Source organism: Sander lucioperca, chromosome 6 (assembly GCF_008315115.2).
Source record: "Sander lucioperca isolate FBNREF2018 chromosome 6, SLUC_FBN_1.2, whole genome shotgun sequence".
Classification (NCBI taxonomy): Eukaryota; Metazoa; Chordata; class Actinopteri; order Perciformes; family Percidae; genus Sander; species Sander lucioperca.
In genome coordinates, this window is record NC_050178.1 from 42,319,814 (window position 1) to 42,340,176 (window position 20,363).

General features: G+C 38.5%; 1 protein-coding gene across 1 annotated transcript in view; it reads left to right on the forward strand.

Moving 5' to 3' along the window:
- The window catches only part of cntn4 (contactin 4), a 159,983-nt gene that overhangs the window by 68,239 nt on the left and 71,381 nt on the right, over positions 1-20,363 (forward strand). Inside the window, exon 5 of the mRNA XM_031280507.2 lies at positions 5,121-5,216. Within this exon, the coding sequence (XP_031136367.1) occupies positions 5,121-5,216 (96 nt within the window). The remainder of the gene's footprint in view (positions 1-5,120; positions 5,217-20,363) is intronic.

Sequence of the window (20,363 nt, forward strand, 5' to 3'; positions counted from 1 at the left end):
CCTGTGGGTTAAGAAGAGATTTATGTTAAAATAAATAATTAAAGGCTTCTTCTTAATTGGCTTGCCCTGCAGCCAATATGACATATATTAACTGACCTTATAGTCCTCTTCATAAATCACTGAGTCCAATAATTTTACATTTAGATCACTTGGAGCTGAACTAATCAGTAATCTCATTTCAAAGTGGATTGGTTGCAGTTTTGCAACGAGCAGGTCTGCAAAGGGAGCGCTCGTGTCCGCGCCGCTGCTCACAGTGATTTGAGAATATGCTGCGTATTATAGAGCAAGGGTAATTAAGGTTAATTTATCCAATTAGGAGAATATGTATGGATAAATTGGAGACACCTCGTTCCATATATGAATTCACTGTAGTCTATTCTTCTGCTAAAAGCACATTCATGAATGCACTTTGACCAAAGCAGGCATTATAAATATACAAACTGAATGCACAAAAAAGCTAAATAAATTAGAGCAATCAAATACAAAAAAAAAACACTTCAAATGTTGCTTTTTGGAAATGTTCATGTTTATATTTCATTTGTATGTTTATTTATTTCACACACAAATACAAGTCACATTGAAGAAATATAAAATACATGTGAGGGTGTGGTAGAAACCTGTAATGTTTTATATAAAAATCACACCGAAAAGGACATACCAAATGTAAAATGTAAACACAAAATCACCAGTGCATTTGAAGTAGTAAGCCGCCTACACATGATAAGGGAGATGCTCTCTGCGCACCACTATGTAGGGCGCAGAGCAAAGCACAGAGAGCAAGGCGCAGCGCAGGTATCCGTCATCAAGGGTGACAAGGACCTATTTCTCATTGCTAGGTAACAACATGCTGATTGGCTGATTTGGTCTCATTGGTTACGCTTTTGAAAGGTCAGCGGCAACTAGATTAAAGTTGAAATAATTTGAACTTTGAGCGCAGCGCAAAGCGGCAAATCCGAGCGGTGCACGACGCCATAGTTGGGCGCCACCGCCCTCCCCACGGGAAATCAATGGAACGGCCGGCACAAGGCGGTTTTGCCGCCTATCATGTGTAGGCAGCTTTAGTGTTCAAAAGTTTCATATAAAATAGGTGTGAAAAGAAAAATACATGCAGAGAAACAGAAATAATTGCCATATTTACAGTATAAACAGTTTCAAAGAGTGATATTTTTTTTCTCCAAATCCAATGTTTTAGACAGCAGAGCATTTTCTATGTCTATTTTCATACATAGAAATAACACAGAGCTGGCCGGGTTGGCTCAGTGGGTAGAGCAGGCGCACATATACAGAGAGGTTTATGCCTCGACGCAGAGGTCCAAGGTTTGACTCCGACCTGTGACGATTTCCTGCATGTCTTCCCCCTCTCCCTCGCCTGTCCTGTCCATTAAAGGCGGAAAAGCCCAAAAAATTAATCTAAAAAAAAGATGACACAGAGGAATCCATTAAATGGACATTTTCATTCCACGAAATATCGAAAACTTAACAGGACAAGAACAACTGATTGTTTGGACTATTTTCAATGTTGCCATGGACTCCAACTATGGTAGGCCTACTAACTGATTCATGTTGTCCTACTATTTCTTTCAAATATCTGTACAGAATTATAATAAATTGCCACAGCTGTTCTCAGAATAAAGTACTTTCCAACTGGACCACAACCCCTTCCCACCAGACCTATTTGGCAGACATGAAGCTTCCATCTGATGTGTGAATTACATTTACTGAGCTATATTGTTTCCATTATTGTTAAATGACAATGTGTTCAGTTTAACACGGCTTCTGGTGTCAAAACCACAACAGGAATAGCTTTGAAATGTTCAGTGGTGGTGGGCGTGATAAATGAAAGGTAACCTGATTACCACCGGAGCTATTAAAATCTCTCATGTGTGACCCGCCACAGCAACCCTCTCTGCTTAGCAGCAGGTCTGCAGATTGCCGTTTGGCTCATATGAGTGGCTGTGTGTCACCATTGATTTGATTGTTTTTTTTTTTCCCATAATGCATTTAGCTCATGCAAGGCTTCCATTCATTATTTGGAATACACAATTACTAGAGCAGGGTACAGTAATAGTCCTGATTCTTTTCATTTTCTCTTCCAGAATGCAATTATTTGCCAGGTAAAACTCGATGTCCCCTGTTACGTGCAGCATGCCATTCAACATACCTCACTAAATATGACTTTTAAAACCAGGAGAGAAATTAAGGCACATCTATAATGTTTTTTGTTGTTTTTTTTAAAAAAAGGGAGGAGGCACTACTTGGTTCTGACATTGATGAAAACAAAACAGGTGCTCCTGGTGCATTGGGAGGCAACCAATAATTGTGTTTCCATCACACCTTCTAATATTCCCATAGCAGTATCACATTTTCTTTGCAGATTTTTCCGGATACTTAACTTGTGTCTAAGAACTGGATTTCATTCGATCTGCTGTGGGCATTTAGCACACAAATATTTTTTTGACTCATCTAATAGGTTTTATGTCCCTACACACACAACATGTGTTGTTTCCTGCTCCAAGAAGACACGGCCCGCTGTAGTTTACAGTTAACAAGGTCCTCTTGTGATGCTCAGAAAATGTTTTGGTGATAGAGACAAATAGACTAGAAATAAACAGTGTTTGCATTGAAAATTATTGTATTATTATTATTATTATTATTATGTATTATTATTATTGTTTTCTTTTTCTCCCATTGTATTATAAATAATACAAATACATAGGGGTGCACGATTCAGAAAATGTCACAATTCGATTCAATATCGATTTTCAGGCTCAAGATTTGATTCAAAATCGATTTTCGATTCCAAAACGATTCTCGATTTTAAAAAAACGATTCACAGTATGTAAATGTAGTTACTTTTCCCATGTGATTGCAGTAGACATACAATTAAATTTTGCGATTTTTTTGCACACCCCTACAAATACATGTATTTGTGTTTTTTTAAACAATACTATCAAGCCTACATACTGTATAAAGTGAACAATAAAAGGTGTTTTGGTTATTCAGCCACAAAACAACTGTAAGATTCCCAATGTCAAAGAGTGCTTCAAGAGAAGACTTACATATTTATCTGTTCATCTGTACTGTTCATCTGCATTCATATTGACACTAAGGTATTTAGCCAAATATCAACTTTATGTATGGTTTTTCAGTGTGATTTCCTTTCAACATCATGTTTAATTAATAGTATCAAAAATAAAACAAAATATAAACGCATGTACATTTTATTTTATTTTTTTATTTATTGTATATTTAGCATTGATACAGTATCTATTTTGCCAGGGAGTCCTGGTCAAGATGGCCAGCAACATAAAAAGTATTCATATACAAGTACAAATAGGTATCGATCACATCACCAAAAAACCATACCAAAACACAACAGACACAAAACACAGGAATTGGAGGTTTAAAGAATCATGGCAAATACTGGCCCCTGTTAAACCTCATATTGTCTTTCCGTCGGCCATATTTTGACAATTATCAACACTTTATTGATGCTTTTTTGTCGCTTTAGACTTTTTTCTGACAATTTGGGCGTTTTTTTGACCCTTTTTTGGACAGTTTTAACGCTTTGGAGGCTTTCTTTGACACTTTCGACGCACTTTCCTACGTACTCACATGCTTTCCTCCTCTGGTTTGCCTGTTTGTAAAGCATAACGTATAAATGATTACCCAATTCCGTGTTACATCTAGGCTTCTAGTCAACTTCATTCAGTTATTTTTGGGAAATTTGGTTGAAAGAAACCCAGATTTCTGATATAGAAACTTTGAAAACGGGTCACGTTTGACTTGAGGACAACAGGAGGGTTAAAAGCAATATCATTTTTCTGTAAAAACTGACTTTAACGTTTGTCAAAAAAGAGTAAAGATTCCAAGTTGCCTTGCAGCTCATTGGGGCGTGAAAGGAAAAGGCAGATTTACAGCACGGCTGTTCAGGTGATTGGAACCATGAGGAGAATTTCTCTCATCCAGTGTTATGTTATGGCTAACGGAATAATATGTCAGTTGGATCTGTCAATCTGTCAACTGGATATGTAATTTACCCAGTAAAGCCTTTGCAATACAAAATTAACATATTGTTTTTTTCTATATATTGTGTATTGTGTTTGTTATTTTTGTAAGCACAGCACAACGTAGTGAGAATCAGTCTCAGACAAATTTGACCCATAACACACTGAAGTCCATTTCAGCCATTAAATATGTGTTACAGTGATGTGTACGGAAGCTTGCACCAGTTACAAACTACAATCAGCTTGATATAGAATATATCCAGTTTTTTTTTTTTTCCCCAAGAGATGAAGATGCATGCATATCAATCAACATCATCATAGTCTAATACTGACAAAACTGTACTGCTAATTTTTTTTCTATCAGTAAAAAAGAAAAAAAATTAAAATACAACATGTGATATTACAATATCTAGACTTGTTTGTTTAGGCTGTTTTACATTTTTGCTTTACCAGCACTTTTTTCCCAAATCCCTTATTCAACCCTTGTAGAAGATACAGTATGTTCCAAAAAAAAACACAAACAGTTATTATTATAGTCTTCTTCTAGCAAAGATCTGATACACCATCGCAATGAGTCTTGGATATCCACAACATACACAGACCCACACAGGGGTGATTTGGCCTGAGGCAAAGCCAAAGGCTGTTTACCACCCAAAAAAAAAATTCACTCTTAAAACTGTTCCTTACACTAGCATAGATACAGAGAGAATACATGTGTTGCTGTGTTTGTGTATAATTTGTTTATGGAGGTGGTGCAGTGGTTCAGTGGTTTGCACTGCTGCCTCACACACAGTGGGGGGGGTTGAACCATGGCCCTGTATACTGTATAACTGTATATTTGTCAGGGTTAAGCTTCAGTTTCTTCCCGCAGTCTAAAGAAACATAGACAAGGAACCTTCTGGTAGCGTGTGAGTGTGTGGTGTGTTTTCTGTGTGAGCTCTATAATAAACTGGCATCCTGTTGTGAGTATTGCACGCTGCTTTAGGCTCCATAGGCTGTGAACTTGAATGGGAATAATTTGTTCATGACAGTACTTTCATGTGTTCAAGGATCAGATGTATCAGCCTCTGACTTGTGGGGATATTTTACTTCCCGTTCCTTTCTTTTTTTCAGACTTGGAAAACTTCAAGACTCACAGAAGAAGCTCTGTGTCAGTCCGCGAAGGCCAAGGAGTGGTTCTGCTGTGCGGCCCTCCACCGCATTCTGGAGGTAATGCAACACAAGATCATTTTTAATGACTGTAAAACTTAGGCTACATTTACATTGCTACTTTTTGGTTTAAAGGTCCCATGGCATGAACATTTCACTTTTTGACATTAATGTGAGTTCCCCCAGCCTGCCTATGGTCCCCCAGTGGATAGAAATGGCATTAGGTGTAAACCGAGCCCTGGGTGTCCTGCTCTTGAGAAAATGAAAGCTCAGATGGGCCGATCTGGAATCTTCCCATTATGACATCATAAGGGGAAAGGTTACCTCCCCTTTCTCTGCTTTGCCCGCCCAGAGAATTTGGCCCACATGAGAGAGAGAGAGAGAGACATCATGGCTTGAAAACAAGCGAAGCATGGCAGTTGGTCAAGGCCACACCCCCACCCTCCACCTTGCCCCCTGAAGTTTTCAGATGTGTATTTGCAGTTTGAAGTTCTCTGTGTTTTGTTTTTTGCTGGTGCTGTTTAAGGTCCGTCCAGCTGTTTTCCATTGCACCTTCGATTTGGTAATCAACACCTTACATCTGACACTTTTAGAGACTGAAAGATTTCCAAGGGACCAAGGGATTACTGCATTAGGTGTGATCAGTCTTGGTTGGTTTGGTGTGACAGCTTCACTGTCAGGAGCCTATAGCTGATTGTGTTTTTAATAGAGACTTCTTTTCTGCCTCGTTTCATTGCAGACCTATTTATTCGTCATTGTTTGTTCTCACGCTAAAGGCAAGCAATGCCTTGAATTATATAAGGCATAATACGATACAAAGAATATGCTAATTTGTTTCTTGCCTAGAGTTAGATGAGAAGATCAGTAATCTCGTAAACTGATGAAAGGATTAACTTGGTTTAGCATAGACAGCTATGAATTGGGTGTGCCATGTGGCTGGTACGAAGCTATATTTATGAGTTAAAACATAATTTTCTGGTTCTTCATATTGGGCCCTATCTTGCACCCGGCGCAGCGCGGCGCAAAGCCTGACGTAAGTGTCTTTGCTATTTGCTATCATAATAGCAATGCGTTAAGGTACAAACGCGCCTGGCTTTTAAAGGGCATGGGAGATGACACTCTGAATGGTTTATTGCATGTTATGCCCAAAACACACCTATGAATTAATGAAGACACTAAGTACAACCTTTTTAAACCATGCGCCCGGCGTACGCACCCTTTTTTTCCGCCGTCAAACTAGTGAAAGTGGATTTGGACACGCCCTAAAGGCAACTGCGCCATGCGCATCACGACGTGTGCTTAGATTGTTAAAATAGGGCCCATTGTCTCTCTAATTGCAGCAGATGTTTCCTTTCGTAGCATCTTCTCTTTTCTTACTAGAACTTCTAAATGCAACAGCTGCTTGGATTACTGTCCCACAGGTGACAGCCACCTAACAGATATCACTGATTCATGCACTGGTCCGCTGTGACATAAATGCTGCTTGCCTGGAATTGATTGTAATTGTTTGGGGCTTGTATACTTTTGAGGTTTTACCTGGTGAAAGCTTGGCAAGCTCACTGGCAATCTGGAATTTGAGATTCATTTGCATGTAGTTCTGCTCAAATGCTTGTATTTGATTGTTCTCCACACTGTGAACAGTTGCTTTGCTGACTCTTTTCATATCTGCCAATTTTTGCTGAAGTAATCCAATTAAGATTTGTTTTTTAAGACCGATGGGGAAATAATTCCAACATCAGACATCTTCAGGCACATGAAAAGCCCCCTCAAGCTATAGCTAATACAAGTTGTCAATTAGAAGTCCATTTTAGTGAGTTACATCTCAGCTGTAATAGAAGCAACTATCGCCGTCATTCAGCTGGATAAACTAACTAGTCACTTGGTTGTTGTCCTTCTGGCATTACAGCTTATAAAGCTAGTCTTCAGCCCAGAAGGTAAAGTAAAAATAAATCGCTATTTCTATACCACTAACAAGGCTCAAAATAGCACCACACTTCGACTCTAGCATAATGAGGGTCCCTACATGTAAACCGAAGCATTGAGAACTTTGAGAACGACGAACGCCATGCTTGAGCTATGTTACTGGTTACTGGTTGCACGGCGTTCGTCGTTTGACTGGTCATGACTGTTTTCCCAAGATAGCGCCTGTTTGTATACGTGAACACTACTGTCTTTATAATCTTAAATCTAAAATATTTTTAATAAACTGTCTTTACACTTACAAAGTTCTCAATGCTTCGGTTTACATGTAGGGATCCTCATTATGCTACCATGGAAGTGTGGTGCTATTTTGAGCCTTGTTAGTGGTATAGAAATAGCGATTTCTTTTTACTTTACCCATGCCCCGACGACTAGCTTTATAAGCTAATCAGCGGTTTGCGCTATCTTGTTTCAAGCTAGAGACACATTCGATTAGCATGAAAACATATCCCAGAGAACGTTTGACTCGGTACACTATTAAGGGACTGTTCGTTATTTAATTAAGGGGCCACCAGAGGAGTTTTGTGGACTCTAACCTAAAAAGATGTGACCCTCCCCTCGTCAGTAATAATTTTCCTATGACCCTCCAAAACGATTTGAAAAAAATAATGACCCTCCCCTTGCGTGCAAGTTTGCACTTAGCAAAGAAGTACAGATACCATTTGATTTTTACAGCCATGACATACAGGAGTTAACCTCTGCATTCTCATCTTACACATCACACTCCTCTGTTATGGTGTGGTGGCCATTTCAGTAGATTTACTCACTAACATTGTTGTGGAAACACAATAAGCATGGAAACTAAATGCACACTTCATGCATTACTGCATTAATTCAAATACTAAGTTACTCCTCTAGTAAACTAGTATTCATATGAAATAAAACAATAAAACATTGAGACCATTCAGCAAAGGACGCTGGGATATAACCAATTCAACACTGGTTGCTATGGACTTGTCACTATCGTCATTGTATATTTTAGCACATAGGTAAAGCTGCCGAAGCTGAACATTATATTCCAAAACACATATGTTTATTTTTAAAGTTTTTAAGTTACTTTGTAACAATTTAACAATTCGCCCTTATGAAATCCAATCGCAGCACGGCTGTTTTGGAACGCAATGGACAGACGCTTAAATTCAACTAAAATGTAACAGTGAACAATCAGTGTTGGACCTACAGTCTGTTGAGATGCCTCTCCAAACTCACCATAAAACGTTAAGACACGTTGAGAAAAAAGATCCGTATTTTGTCGTAATCCAATGACACAAAAAAAAGTAATCCACAGCGATCAGTAGATCCACAAAAAGGTAAATGATACGGTGTATCCAGCAAGGCCGATATGAGCGTCACATACGAGGCCTCTCCACTTCGCCGTTTAAACAAAGTGGAATAAACGTATAAAAGTCCAAATCTACACAAAACCCGCAATCAATTAGTGCGCTGACATCACATTTATATACATGGCATTTAGGAAACCTTTATTGCAAGGTTGGCACAGCAAGATGTCCAGACATAGCGCAACAGTAACTTTCGTTTTTTGCGTCCTGCTGCTCCCATCGTCAGCCAGCTAATATTTTTTTCCTAAAGCAGTATATGAAATCAGATGTATTACCTATCACCATTTAGTTGTTTTGTGTTATTTAAGATATTTATTTAATATCTGGTCATGCCAGATGTAATTATTCCACTAATTTTTTAAACAATGCAATTACCCGTCAAATACCAGGGGGCAGCGCTCCTCCTGCCCCCCCAGCAAACACCGCGTATGCGGTCAGACCATCTGCTAGGGGGCCGAGACTGAGAGCTACATGGATAAATATGCACAAAGCAAGCAAATATGCAACAAGTCACTTGAAATTTTGCTCTTTTCATGAATAAAAAAGTTGGGTGACCCCCCCACCCAGACTAAAAAATGTTGGATGACCCTCCCCTCAGCAAAATATAAAAAGACATGACCCTCCCCTATTTTCCTCCGGTGGTCCATTCCATAAATACCGAACGGTCCCTAACCCCTAAGTTCATTTTGCGCCGGAATTGTCCTTTAAGCAGGTGCAGTAAACAGTGTTTTGATGTGTCTTCAATTTACACAGGCTCATCTTGCCCCAAAGCACTGACATGAAATGTTGCTTTGAAATATGTTTAAAAAGGTTTGCTTTAGACCAAGCCCTTTAATAAGAATCTGGCATGCAGAGCAACCTTCACCAAAATCACCATAAAACATATTGTTACATACTGTATATCCACACACAACAATATATTCAGCTCCAGTTACATTTATCCATTTACTCACCAGAGAGAATGAAATAGAAGACAACAGACACCAAATCAAGATTCAATATGCTTCCCCACACAGGCTGTTGGCACAAAACACACACACACACGCGCGCGCAAACGCACACACACACACACACACACACACATACACACACACACACACACACACACACACACACACACACACACACATTCGTCGGAGCATCAGAGTATTCAAACTGGCAACAATGAAAAGCAATCAATCTGCAGGCAAAGACCTAAGTGTTTTGCCAGTACTTGTTTTCTTTGTTGACCTGATTGGTTGTTTTTACATCTAAAATGGCACTTGCCTCTGCTTGTAGCAGGGAATACTGCCGATAAACTGGCAACATAGATTTGTTTCTTCCACGTCATGCTGAAACCAAAGTGATTGCCTTGAAATTTAGGTTAGGATATTTGTTTGCCCAGAAAGTTCTGTCAGCAAATCAGTTAGCAAATTGACAGCCTGTAAGTAGATGTTGCTATTATATCATTGGTGATTAGTCAACCTACCTGATCATATTTGTTTGTTTTTTTTCATAAAAGAAATCATCATATTTTACATTTATTAATTTGTTTTTAGTGGCAAATTTCAGAAATGTCAGGTGCGTCATGCAGATGCTCCTTTTGTCTTTTGTAAACACCTGATTTTTGTAGTTATATTTTAGTTATACCGTTTTTTACAATCCCTTTGCTACTAATTTCAGAACCTTGATGTCATTTTCCAAAACTCTAGACACAAACTCAAAACGGTCATCACTTGTAACACAGGCTATCCAAGGTTCAAAACATTGCATTGTGCATTCATATCTTTAAAGAAATATTGCACTTGCACAATCATTGGTTAAAAAAACTAATTTATTATGAAAGACCATTGAAACGTTACTTTAGATCACCCACACACAAGCTACCGATAGTTTCACTGTATTATTGTTCGTACAATCATTAAATATGACGTAGTATGTAGTACAAAATATGTGATACATGTTTCATTATGGTACCACATATAAATATATTCCTGTGAAAGTACTGCAGTAGTAGAGAGAATACTACAGACCAATGTGGTACGAGTATATATATATATATATATATATATATATATTTACTGTATCTTTATTTACAGTATCCAGGTAAGTCGATTGAGAACAAATTCTCATTTGCAACGACAACCTGTCACATTTCACACACAGTTCCACATTCATACCTGGAAGCTGCCCAGTACAACCACAGTCTGATCTGCTGGCCACTGAGCAGTATATATATATATATATATATATATATATATATATATATATATATATATTAGGGCTGTCAAACGATTAATGTTTTTTAATCGCGATTAATCTCTGAATTTCTATAGTTAATCGCGATTAATCGCATATTTATCACATGCTCATCATCGTTGCTTCTATTAAAATTCTATTATTTTGCATTTCAGAACTGTTTTTAAGTACATATTAACAATGGAAAGCAATGGAATCAAATGACTGCAAAGAAAGTTACTTTATGAACTTGACTTTAAGATTTGTATTTGTTTAGTATTTATTTACTGTAAACAAAAGAAAAATGTGTGAATCTGTCATTATTGCACAATTCCTCCTAAGTACCTAACTAAAAATCCCTATCCTTACCGGAGTCAATATAGTGTTTAGTAACTACTGTCCCCCTCGTTGGCAATGAGACGGGTCAGAACACGCCAACCGTAATACGTCTTTAAGACCCGAGTCCTCTACGATGCTGACAGGTCTGCAGTTAGTTGCCACCCATTTCGCAAGAGCTGTAGTCATTTTTTGGGATTTGGTTTCATCCACAGGTCGGCAAGTAGCACTCTCCAAAATAGTGCTTTGCCTGAATGGGTAGCATGCTAGTGGGTAGCATCAACCAGAGTCACGTTAATTAGCTCGTAGGTGGTAGCTCAAGCTTGACGTGCTTCGGTGATATTTTAATTCGGCTTTACACAACGTGCATATGGCTTTCGACTTGTCTATGAGCCATCCGGGAGTTTTGGAAAATAAAAAGCGCCATTCAGAACTGTGTTGCTGCTGTCTTTCTCCATCATGCCTGCAGCAGCAGGATGTGTTACGAGGAAGTATGGCAGCTTGATGATAAGTAACGGTGCAGCAAAGGGTAAAAATAGTAGCCTGTTAGGCACAACGCAAAGCCGAGTGAAGTGTAAAATAAATTAATAAATGGCGGCATACGATTAATGCTATTAAAAAAAAATTAACGCGTTATGCCCGGCCCTTAATCACATCGCGATTAACGCGTTAATGCTGACAGCCCTAATATATATATATATATATATATATATATATACAGTATATATACAGTACTTTATATAGAAAGTATATATAAATTATATATCCCAAACATCAGTAACGAGTTGGCAGAATTGGACAAGCAATTCCAAGGGCCTGCATGCATACAGTGCAGTACTGTCAATACTGTAAATAGTCTTAAAAGTGGTACATGGGAGCATAGAAACAGTGTCTGATACAGTAAACAGTAGTACATTACAGTAAAGAATGATGATGAAATATTACATCCACACATCATGTAGTCTAATTGGTTCATGTTCCATGCTACAATGAATCTCGTTATCTTGAAACTTTCATGATCTAAACATGGAATATTGTTTGTTTGTTTCCATACAACTATGCATTAAGAGTAATGCAACAGTTGCTTATCATTTTGAGTAGTTGTATTGATTGATAGTTAGATCACTGTAACGGAATAAATAGACAATCATCTGAAATGTAATGTGTGAATTGCCTTTTGAAATAGTAGTACTTTGATTAAGTTGTGTCATATTGAACAGGTGATCTTTGTTAAATGAACAAATGATTTTTGGTTTATGTGTATTGTATCCAAGCAACTGAAAAAGTTTTGAAAAATGTGCATTTTGATCATTGGTTGTGAGTTTTGTGTCTAGAGTTTTGAAAAATGACGTCAAGGTTCTGAAATTAGTGCCAAAGTGATTGTAAAAAACTGTAATAGGACGGTTTCTTCATTACCACACACAAACACACACACACACACACACACACACACACACATATGATGTTAGTAAGTTGAACTCCACATCTTTTATTATCAAAAGCAATTTGGACAGTAGTTACAGGCTGTGGTGCCTCAGTAAAAAGGTTCTTTCATGCTTTACTAGAGGCAAGGATTCAGGAAGCAGCTCAGTCATTAATCTCAGTTGTTTTATTAGTTTATTGCAAATCTGTTTGGCCTGTCAAAAGGAAGGCAATGGTGTATGTTTTCACATAAATTCACTGAAACAAGATGACTAATGAGGAATGGGCCAACTACAACACCCTGTTATGAGAGAATGCGCCAGGATGTGAGGAAATATAAACATCTACAAACAGCCCAACAGAAGATGAAAAGAGCTGGTGATAATGGAATACATTTTTATTTTCAGCAGTTTTTTGGAATGTATTCTTCTTAAATGTTGGGGCCTATTTGAGCTGGGGAGAAGACTTTAATGTCCTGACAATTTACAATTGATCAAAATAAATTTGAAAGTTTGTGTTGGTCAGTTTGTTTGTGTAGATGGTACGGTCCTGATATGGGTGACGATCATTATAAGGTCCTATTCGTGAGCCATTTTCCCTGCTTCTGAATAGAGAGAATGTCATGTTTTATGTTGCATCAGGTTGCTTTGAACAGGCATAATAAAGCATAGCAACCCTGCACCAAACCTTGAATAGCTAACTATATATGAGAAAATAAAACCTGAAAAAGATGGTGATATATATTCAGTGCTAGTAGTGCTCAATTGCATGCTTAGACTTGGAGGAGGAAAATCATATGTTCATGCATCTGCAATCACATTTCACAACTTTCCTCTGACATGGAGGATATGTATCTCAGTGTGGCATCAGCAGCCTGACAGCCAATAACAAGACAATAATGACTGCCAGGCCCCCTTCCCTACCTCTAGAGGACCTCATTTCATTTTAATTAAATTCTACATGTGGGTGGCACTTCGAGGAAAACCTCTGCAAATCCCTACTCAGCACCATATGTTTGCATCACTTCCCATAGCAATGGGACCCTCGATGTATGCCCAAGGCTCTGGAGGGTCTCCACCTGCCACAGGGGGCTCTCAAAGGGCACATTATGCATGGCAGACAGCTGTCCTGCCCGCTGTATGCAGCGTGGGCTCGTCCATGCAGAAGGACGTGTTCGGATAGAAGAAAGATGAAGTGGCAGATGAGTGTGGATGGTGTGCTGCTAGTAGGATATAGCACACATCTGCTACATAACTACCCGTGCAAGAGTGTGTTCAGTGTTTGAGTGCATGAGTATCTTGAGGCTATATGTGTCACTGTGCTGTATCCACAGTATACATTAACAAATAAAGACATTATCCAAATGATTAACCAAACCATACATTAAAGGAAAAACCAACACAGTTCCCTCTTGCTTTACGGTGGACAGTGGCGATTTTAGACCCTTTTTAGGGGGGCTCAAGCGGGGGTGAGGTGTTGAACTGGGTTTAGATTTGGTGACTTTAAATACCATAGCATATGATTCACATCATTTTCATACTCATTGAGACACCTTTAAGGAATGGAGAGCCAAAGAGTCCAACACAAATGAAGATATCATAACGAGCTTGTGTTGTAGCTTCTATTATTTAACCTCCTCTCTGTATAAACATATCTAGCTAATGTTACTATCTTTGGAGTTGTAAATGACAACTGCTACCATGTTCCCGCCTGGCTAGTTTGTTGGTGGTTAGCTCACCAGCAGTGCCGTCGCAGGGGGTGCGAGGCCCTGTGCAAACTTAACGTGGGAGGCCCTGCTCATTGACATACACCGGAATGCACGCGCAAGAATCACTGTCAACTCGCATGGGGACTGCCGTTATTCAGACAGCTATATAGTCATGCGTGTTCTTGTGTGCGTGTATTAAATGTTGACGTACGCCCTCTGTCCATGAAATATTTGCCAAAATAGATAGAATGAAAGGCATTGCCACAGAGATAGTTGTATTTGTATTTTGGTGTTAAGAGAGAACGGACTAATAGAATAATAGGCCGTCTGACCTATGGCATGGTGACTCAGCTGCATTTGACTTTATATTCTTTCTATAGCTTTATATAGTGTCCAACTTACCATGCTGGATAAAGTGAAAGTCACTTTCCTTGCCTTCTTGCCCGCAAACTTAGCAATAAAGTCTTTGCAGTCCAGTGTTTGCGAAATTGGTCGCGCTCTCGTGTAGCTGACATTGTTTCTCCCGTCTCCTTCTTCCTAGCTTGCACTCTCGCAGGGCGCGCTAACATAACCATAGTAACTGCGTAACATCATAAATGAAAACAATATCTTTTAGATTTTTTGACAAACCGGACATTCTTTTTAGATCACATCGAGTCAAGAACAGGCATTAAAACAAAATATTTAATGTAAAAAAAAAAGAAAGAAAGTTAAAAGAAAACTGCATAATTTCAAACCAGGCAGGCGCGAGGCCCCCAGAGGCGCGAGGCCCTGTGCGGTTGCACAGTTGGCACAACCCATGCACCGGTTCTGCTCACCAGCTAACAGTAGTTTGCCAACTAGCCCTGCGAGAAGTACCTATGTCACCAAGCTTCTAGCACTGATTGTTGATTTGTGAAGATGGCTGTGACACTTACTCGTCTGACCTGCATGGCTTTTATTCAGTTGTTTCCTGGAAAATGGTCAGAATGGTCACGTAAACATTTATTTTCAAAGTATTGGATTATTAAATAGGCATATTTAACAGAAGTGGTGCAAATCCTGATATTGGTACTGTTGGTGCCTTTGAGTGCTCAAGTTTATCAAGTTCACGATAAAAGTCAAAGATGTGGTATATTCACACCTTTGTTTTCTGTTATTCTGAGAGTTCATTGTGTAAAAAATGTGAATGTGTTTTGTTGTTAGCTACCCTTTTCTAATTCTTAAACATAATGTGGAAATAAAAACAAACACAAAATCAATCATCATTTTTTTAAAAGAGAACAAGGCAACATTGATTTGCGTTGTCAGCCGCCTAGCAATAGTATTCAAACCACTTCCATTTTTTTGCAAATTGTGACTTTTAATGTCAAATACAAAATGTAAGAGAGTCACTGTGAGATGAAGATAACATCACAAACCTCTCCATACACTATGAGGAAGGACTTGTTTACTCTAGTGGTCTTTGTTGGTAATACTGTACTGTATTACTAATATTTAGTAGTTTTTTTTCATCGGGATTATTTTGCTCTTAATCTGATTAGCAGACAACACATTTCACAATCTCCATAAGTAATCTCCTTTCACAATCCCACATTCAGTCATATTTCTCCCTCTTCATCTGTCTGGGGACTTTAGCTCTCTGGAATTATATCACATGTCACTGTCACACACTGCCATGCCGAAGTCACAGAGTCTTTTCTCCAAACCCTCACAGTTTTGACGTAATGTTGCTCAGTTACCTTACAGAGAAATGTCAGTGACAAGCAGCCAACATGACAGCAGCATGAAATAGGATAGTGTGTTTTCAGGCAGTGACACTCTGACTTGATTGGAGTTTCTAATCACGTATGAAAAGATCACAGATGAGTCTGAGTGCAGCGCGCGCACATTTCCCAGAAGACATGTCTGAGTGACATGCTTTCTAAATCTCTTTTTAAGCTCCTTACAGTTTACAGTACACATAGCTGTTGTTATTGTTGTATTTGTATGTGTATGTGTGTGGGGTGTGACAGTCCAAAAGAGAGGGACAGCAAAGGTTGTGGAGCACAGTGTACAGTACGTGTAAAGAGCTAAATTGAGACGTTTCTGTTTCTTTTTCTTTACGGTCGACATTGTGTAAGCACCTCCATCCTCTCTGCTGGGCTGCAGTCACACGTCATGTCCTCAGGCTCCCTAGTGCCGCTGCGTAAACACAAATCCCTCAGTGCCCGTGGGGATTTTCATCCCAGAAGAAATGCGCTGTCACCTGCTGTGCAAAGGGGAAAATAACAATTGTCGAAAAACATGACAGCTCCGTCCACAGCACCTAGCTTGCTTAGCAGAGCACTGGACCACAATTTTAAGTTGAATCCGTAACACCTTATAGCAGCCTGTAAAGCTATATGGCTGCATCTACTGGTGCAAAGAATTCAGCTCAATTAGTGGCATTGTTCCCTATACTCTCAGACTGTGTGAGCTTTGCACTGAACCAAGGAGGTTACTTAAATTGTGGATGCTTGATCCTCTGGGGCCTCATTTATCAACCGTGCGTACGCACAGATGTGTGCGTATGCAATGCATAGTGTGGAATTTACCAACGTGTACCTACACTTAGAAATGTGTGTAACTATAAGCACGGCTCTGTCCATGCTTACAAACAGAATCTAGGTACAATAGTGATACTGCAAATAAAAAGCATATAAGAGTGCCATAGTACGCATTAAGCAGTCGACAATGTCCTGTGTTTCCTTTAATTAGAAAACACTCAATTAGTCATTTGTCTAGTTTTAAACAGACAAGTTGCATACTTGTCAAACCCTATAAAAGACAGCTGTGACAAATGTTTGAAATATAGTGCAATGGCTTATCTTGTGTTATTGGAAGACTTGGCAAACAACGTGCTCTGGTGTAACACGTTTTTTTGGCCAATACTTTAAATTCAAACCATTTCTTTTTTTTATTTCTGGGAGAGTTCTATCCTCAGACCCAATGGCATTAACCACATTGTTGACCTTCTCCCATGCAGCATATTTTCATTTGTTTGTAATTCCTCCTGCACTAGTGTGAACCAAACAATATTTGTTGGTTGGATTCAACCTCATCTACCAGTGCCTCCATTTCTGTGTTTGAGAAGTTCCTCTTCTTTGCTGTCTTTGGTATTATTGCTGTGAAGGAAAAAACACATTTGTGTAGTTGATGAAGGGATGTGTTGTAGGGCTGAACGATTAATCGCATTTGCAATAATATCGCGATATGTTTAAACACGATTTCCTAATCGCAAAGGCTGCGATTTGGTCACATGATTCGCGAGAGCAAATCAGTCTGCACCCCCAACTTGGCACGCTAACGCTATGCCGTACCTTGAGCAGATTTCTGTCATTCAAACAACTCTGAGTTGTAGTTTAAAACTTTTACAGCCATTTTAATAAAATTAAGGGTTTTATTCGGGCTCGAGTCCATCCATGCAGTTAATGGATACAGACACACAGAACTGAAGGCTCAGTTAGCAACGATTAGCTCTATATATATATGTATATATGTGTATATATATATATATATATATATATATATATATATATATATATATATATGTGTATATATGTGTATATATGTAGATGTAGTAAATGTCAACAGATAGTGAGAAATAGTCATCACAATTTCCCAAAACCCAAGTTGACAAGGTGTCAGCTGTCCAAAGCCCAAAGATAGTCAGTTCACAATTAAGTAAAACAGTTAACAGCAGAAAATCGTACCAGTTGAGAAGCTGGTATTTATTGACAATCAATTAGTTAACACCTTATCAAATGGTAGCATCGTCTCAGCTCTGTTTCATTGACATGTATCAGAACACCACAGAAATTACCAGTTAGCACCAACATAGTATCAAAATAAAAATACATGGCCTTAAAGGGGAATTCCATTTTTATCCAAGGTCTTGAGGAGTACTACTGTATATGTGAAAAACATTTTAGAGGCTTTTGTTGCAATGTGAAGTCTGATAAATTGCCACAAGTGATGTCACTTGAGTCAAGGATAAAGAATATGTTGTATATAGAAGATAATATATCTGGTTTTGCTGCAGGGATTTTGATCTTAAATTCTAAATTGGAGAATTACTCTCTCTAAAAACATAATGGCATTGGATATGTTTATTGTGGCTCTTAGTAAAAGTATATTTTCCCTCTTGGTAATATAAGGTTATTGGCTTGACCTGCAGCAGAACATTAGCTGTATCACTGTAACCGGCTGTCTCATGAGTGCAGGACCATTGAGGATTTATGTTGTCCCATACTTCCCAGTGTGCTCAGTCGTACCTGTTGAAAGAATGATGCAAGCCAGAGCCTGTGCTAAAGCGGCATCAAACAGTATGTTGCAATCTCGTTCCTGTTCTTCAGGGAACTGAAGTTATACTCATAACATTTAGATTTCTCAGAGGCATGTCTCTCTGTTGTATTCTTTCTATTCTATTTTGAAGTTACATTTTCCACCAGACTTTAAATGTTAAAGTAATTAACTTTTACTTGTTTCTTTGATCATCAGTGATTCCATTTTTACATACAAGGCAATTTTTTCATAATACTGTTGCTAATTTGATGTATTTCATTGAAATCATATTACATCACCAACATGACAATGAAGACATCATGATGTATCTTAAATATATCCTTGATTTACAGCATCACCTACAGTACCACACTTTACAATATCACATATCAATGTGAGGATGACAAAGCCCAAGATGAATAAATGAGAATAGATATGTGAGAATAAGAAAACCGGGTCATGCACACATTCAGTTATACTTTAGAAATCCAATACATAGGACACATGTGTCACACCTTTTCTGCTACTCACTGGCACTCACATTCTAGGACTCACACATACATGTGCGTATGCAACTACAGGTTTTATCCTTTATTTATTCAGCAATGGCCAAGAATAGCAAAACAGTGACCTATGCTCAAGGAAATGTGGAATTTCTAAAACAAATGTTCGTTTTTTTACCCCCAAGACCCATCCACCAATCCCCTGAACAGTCAATTGTAAGTTTAGAGTACACATATGACATACTTCACCAACCTGCCCATAAAATCCCTTAAATAACCATTATAAGGTCTTTAATACAGGTGTAGAATTTTGTTAGGATTTTGACATCTAAAAGTATACAAATGCCCATTAAATGTATAGTGTGTAATTCCAACAGTCTAAAATGATTGTATTTATTCTCATAGTCTAAGATTTAAGAACTTATTTTGATTCAACTAATTTGGCAGACGACTTTCGTTGATTCCACAAAAAACATTTAGTGGGAATTATTACCTCCATTGTTGTTGTTAAGTCAAGTTTACAGTTTTTTCAGTGTGTATTGATGACATACATTTTTGTTTGTTGTTTTGTAGAAAACGGAGACTCTCCAGACAACAATTGGTGCAGTCTGTCTATATGTCTGTATGTCTATGAGGATGGAAGTGGGTTGGACATTTTTGAATTCTACACACAAAACAAAACATTATAACTTTTGCATAAACTGTCTGATCACATCCATCAGCTGTTAAGTCAAAGTGATCAGCAACTTGAATCTAAAAATAGAAGAGGTATTGGCCTCCAAAACACTTCAGTATCAATCAAAGTAGCTAGGGCTGGGTACCGAATTCAATACTTTTTAGGCACCGACCGATTTGCCTGTAAAGTATTGTCAAAATGCCTCGTCGTTCAATACCCAATTTCAATACCTAAGGAGTACATCTCATCAGCATCAGTGAGCCAATATAAGATCTGATAATGTTTGTGATTGGCTGTCTAACATTACACGTTGTAGAGACACGCAGGGAAAACTCTACGTTATACTCAGAGACAGGGCTCACGTAGTAGGAGCTGAAAAATAAATAAAAAGATTTGTGCCGTAATGTTTAATGTTGTAATTTATTTTAGTTTTATGAAATTGGGATCGAAAAAAGTATTGTTTAGGAACCAGTATCAAGGTAACGGTATTTGTATCTGTACCGGTAGGACATTTTTTGAATGATGCCCAGCCCTAAATGTAGAAGGAGTTGGTTGGTGGTTTCTACAGTATGTCTTCTGATGTGACCAATATTGTCAGTGATCCTACCTGCTCTTACAGTCAGCAGTGCAGAGACAGGAAGAAGAGCCTGAGTGCAGATCAGGCATGACACACCCTGCCAGTCCAGATCCGAGCACAAAGGCAGAGCGGGGTGCTGCCTCTACGCGGCATCCACGCACTCA